Source organism: Lathyrus oleraceus, chromosome 3 (assembly GCF_024323335.1).
Source record: "Lathyrus oleraceus cultivar Zhongwan6 chromosome 3, CAAS_Psat_ZW6_1.0, whole genome shotgun sequence".
Lineage (NCBI taxonomy): Eukaryota > Viridiplantae > Streptophyta > Magnoliopsida > Fabales > Fabaceae > Lathyrus > Lathyrus oleraceus.
Window position 1 is genome coordinate 481,777,826 of NC_066581.1, and position 4,577 is coordinate 481,782,402.

Sequence of the window (4,577 nt, forward strand, 5' to 3'; positions counted from 1 at the left end):
GTTTAGTTTTGCGGCGAAAAAAATTAAGAAAAATTGATTATGATTAAATTGATTTCGATTAAAAATGAAAAAAGTGAGACTAATAACAAATTTGTATTAAAATCACATTTAAACTCAAAAATTACAAATTATATTTTCAAATAAAATTAATTTTATAACTAGAATAAATTCTCCTTTAAAATAACAAATACCTCATGTTACTTCATCTTCCTCATAAAAAAATAAGTTTTTCTTTTATATTTAAGTGGATTAGCATTTAAGCATTTAATATTTATAATTTTAATGGATTCAAAATTTCTTCAACTAATATTGAGTAGGGGTGTTCGCGGTGCGGTTTGGGCGGTTTTTGCGATAAAACTCACCCGAACCGCAAGAGAAAAAAGCACGCGGTTCGGTTTAGTTTGGTTGACTTTTAGAAATAAAACCAAACCAAACCAAACCAAATCAATGCGGTTTGGGTTGGTTCGGTTGGTTCGATTTTTTATAATATTTTTATTGAGCCATATATACTCCTATAAATAACGACATAACTTTGTGTTTAGTCATTCATATATTACTAAATAACATCAAAATTCATCATATTTAGACAAAAACGTTTCATTCAATATACAAAAAACCAAATTAGACAAAAGTGGAATAAAAGACAAATATAAATAGTAGCATAAAATAATATCAAAGACATTATAATAAAACATAAAAAAAAAAACATATAAGATGAAAGATTAGAGAAGATGAAAAAAAGAACATAAGAGATGCGAGATTGAGAAGAAAAGTGCAATAAAAACGTAATTGAAAGAGAAAATAGTAACATAAAAGATAAAAAAGAAAGAACATAATAGATGACTTATTAGAGTAGAATAGGCGAGACTTACATGGAAAAGAAGATGAGAAGAATGTGTGATACTACTATGAGAGATTTAAGAAGTTTGAAATTGAGACCCTAAGTGTGATTAAGAGAAAATCGTTTGTAATTGTAAGGTTAAGGCACACTAAGTTTGAGATTTGGGTTGGATGTGGGATAAGTGAATTTTAGGTTGTAACATAATGCGGTTTGGTTTGGTTTAGTTCGGTTTGCAAAATACAAACCGCAAACCAAACCAAACCGTGCGGTTTTATTAAAAAATGACCCAAACGAATCCGAACCAAATGCGGTTTTTTGCGGTTTCGGTTTGGTTTGGTTTGGTCTGCGGTTTTCTATTAGGTTGGTTTGGTTTTGAACACCCCTAATATTGAGTGTGAAAAAGCGTCGGAGAGTCATTTAAAAAAAACTGATGATTCGTGAGAAAAAAATTATTAAAAACTTGCAATCAAGGCTCAGAACAAAATAAAACAGATATGCATACAGATTCATGAGAAGAAAAAACTTATTAAAAACACTCGATATAACAACAATTGGAATTTATAGATAACTAATACTTATTGGCACAAAATCTCTATCTATATCAGTACAACAATTTAAATACATACGTTTAATTTCAGGAGTTGTAGGTCTATTGAATATAGAAAATTTTAGAATGATGAGAAATTTAGAGAAAACACACCAATTAATTTCTGGTTTTGGTAAACAAAATACTTCAATCTTCATGGTGGATTACCAAAACATATATATATAAAAAGAACCAATGTACTATATAGAATGAAGGATCTGTCTAAAAAATAGATATGGCCAGTAAAAATTGCTTCCTTCCATTATCAAAAATAATTCGTAACACCCAAAATTAAAGACAAAAAACCATAGTCATGACAATGTCTCATGTCAGAAAGGTAACCCAAAAACGCTGACCAATAAATATTCTAAAACAAGATTATAAAAATCAAAAGGGTCTTGAACAAAATACCCAATCTGCATCAAATCAATAACTTAGTCAACTTCCTCAATTTTGGGACCAGCACCACCTGCAGCTGGAGGAACTTCATCATCATCACCACCCATGTCCGGAGCTCCTCCACCTTGATACATCTTAGCAATGATTGGATTGCAAAGACTTTCAAGCTCCTTCATCTTATCTTCAAACTCATCTGCTTCAGCCAATTGGTTACTATCCAACCACTGAATTGCAGCCTCAATTGCATCATCTATCTTCTTCTTGTCTTCAGGGGAGAGCTTTGATCCAATTTTTTCATCATTGATTGTGTTCCTCATGTTGTAAGCATAGTTTTCCAAAGCATTCTTTGCATCAACCTTCTTCTTGTGCTCCTCATCTTCTGCCTTGTATTTCTCTGCTTCCTCAACCATCTTCTCAATCTCCTCCTTCGAGAGTCTACCTTTGTCGTTAGTAATTGTGATCTTGTTCTTTTGCCCAGTTGTTTTGTCCTCAGCCGAGACATTCAAGATACCATTGGCATCAATGTCAAAGCAAACAGTGATTTGAGGTACACCACGGGGTGCTGGAGGAATTCCAGAAAGCTCAAATTTACCCAACAAGTTGTTGTCTTTGGTTCTTGCTCTTTCACCCTCAAAAACTTGGATCAAGACACCAGGTTGGTTATCTGAGTAAGTAGAGAATACTTGTTCCTTCTTGGTTGGAATTGTAGTATTCCTTTGAATAAGAACAGTCATGACACCACCAGCAGTTTCTAGACCTAGAGACAATGGAGTGACGTCCAAAAGCAACAAATCTTGTACCTTCTCATTACCTTCACCACTCAAGATGGCAGCTTGGACAGCAGCTCCATAAGCAACAGCCTCGTCAGGGTTGATACTCTTGCATAGCTCCTTACCATTGAAGAAGTCCTGCAACAACTGCTGAACTTTAGGAATCCTAGTGGAACCACCAACAAGAACAACATCATGAACTGTGCTCTTGTCCATCTTTGCATCCCTAAGACACTTCTCCACAGGCTCCATACACTTCCTGAACAAATCCATGTTCAGCTCCTCAAACCTAGCACGTGTGATTGTGGTGTAAAAATCAACACCCTCATAAAGGGAATCAATCTCAATAGTTGTCTGTGCAGTTGATGAGAGAGTCCTCTTTGCTCTCTCACAAGCAGTTCTCAACCTCCTAAGTGCCCTAGGGTTTCCACTAATATCCTTCTTATTCTTCCTCTTAAACTCTTGAACAAAATGATTAACCATCCTGTTATCAAAATCTTCACCACCAAGATGGGTATCACCAGCAGTGGCTTTAACTTCAAAAATACCCTCTTCAATAGTAAGAAGAGACACATCAAAAGTACCACCTCCCAAATCAAAGATCAACACATTCTTCTCACCAACACTTGTAGCTTTCTTGTCAAGCCCGTATGCAATAGCAGCTGCAGTTGGCTCATTGATTATTCTCAGGACATTCAAGCCAGCAATAGCACCAGCATCCTTTGTAGCTTGACGCTGGGAGTCATTGAAGTAAGCAGGAACGGTAACAACAGCGTTCTTCACAGTAGAACCAAGATAAGCCTCAGCAATCTCACGCATCTTAATAAGCACCATAGAGGAAATTTCCTCGGCAGAAAATTGTTTGTCCTCACCCTTATAGTTTACCACAATCATAGGCTTTTCACCGGGACCAGCGATAACCTTGAATGGCCAATGCTTCAAATCACTCTGAACAGATGCATCAGAAACTCTCCTTCCAATCAAACGTTTTGCATCTGACAAAGTATATACATATTCAAATTACCAATCAGCACACAACCCTATACAAACCAAGCATATGTAAAGTAGATGCAGAAACTTAACACAAACTGCTATTTTACTATTATTCAATAGGATAGATTCATAAATCTTATAGATCCAACAAAACTATAGGTTTTTTTAACTAAAAAAATTAAATTAAATATATATGAAAATCAAGCATGTGGTGGTTAAGGTGAAGTTAGAGATCTTACCGAAGACGGTGTTAATAGGGTTCATGGCGACCTGATTCTTAGCGGCATCACCGATCAATCTTTCACTGTCAGTAAAAGCAACATAAGACGGCGTGGTACGGTTTCCTTGATCATTGGCAATGATCTCGACTCGGTCGTGCTGCCACACGCCGACGCAAGAGTATGTTGTACCGAGATCGATTCCGATCGCTGGACCTTCTCCTTTTCCGGCCATCGTCGAACAGATCTTGAACGCTAGGGTTTGGTTTTGTGTAGAAGAGGCGCAAGAAAAAAAAGAGTTTGTTAGGGTTTCGAAGTTGTGATTTGTGAATGATTTTGTAGAATGAGTGTTTGATTTTTATACAGGTATTTTTGTATTCTAGAATGTTCTATTAGTTCCGTTGGTGGAATATTGGGACGAATGCGAATAGTGTCGACACACGTTTATAAGCTGTCTGCTTCTGGTTGCTTCCAGATGCTACTTTCTTCTATAAGCACTTTTTAAAACTTTAGGCAGAGTTGTACTATGAAATTAGTTAAGTTAGAAACTAATTAATTATTTTCACACTAATCAAATTATTTTGTGATGTCATTTTTTTAAGTTTGTTTTTATAGGTATTATTATTTATCTGAAAAATTGAAAGGATGAATAAAAAGAATTATTTAGTGGTAAGTTATATAAGCACAGTTACTTCAGATTTTTGACATGGACATTAATGGTAAGTAAGACATAAGGGCATGTCACGGTGAGCTTTGGAATTAAACATGGT

The 4,577-nt window shown here is 35.4% G+C and overlaps 1 protein-coding gene across 1 annotated transcript; it reads right to left on the reverse strand.

Annotated features, from left to right (window-relative positions):
• Positions 1-1,663: 1,663 nt before the first annotated feature.
• Positions 1,664-4,235, reverse strand: LOC127128267 (heat shock 70 kDa protein 4). The gene is made up of 2 exons (XM_051057508.1): positions 3,829-4,235; positions 1,664-3,591 (listed from the first exon to the last, which is right to left on the reverse strand). The coding sequence occupies exons 1-2, from the start codon at positions 4,040-4,042 to the stop codon at positions 1,862-1,864; spliced, it is 1,944 nt and encodes a 647-aa protein (XP_050913465.1). The 5' UTR covers positions 4,043-4,235; the 3' UTR covers positions 1,664-1,861.
• Positions 4,236-4,577: the final 342 nt, after the last annotated feature.

Bases quoted from the DNA above. Each gene is read 5' to 3' on its own strand.
- LOC127128267 (XM_051057508.1), bottom strand. From the start codon at position 4,042: ATGGCCGGAAAAGGAGAAGGTCCAGCGATCGGAATCGATCTCGGTACA. The intron at 3,592-3,828 runs GTAAGATCTCTA...ATACTTTGTCAG, and splicing joins CCCTATTAACACCGTCTTCG to ATGCAAAACGTTTGATTGGA.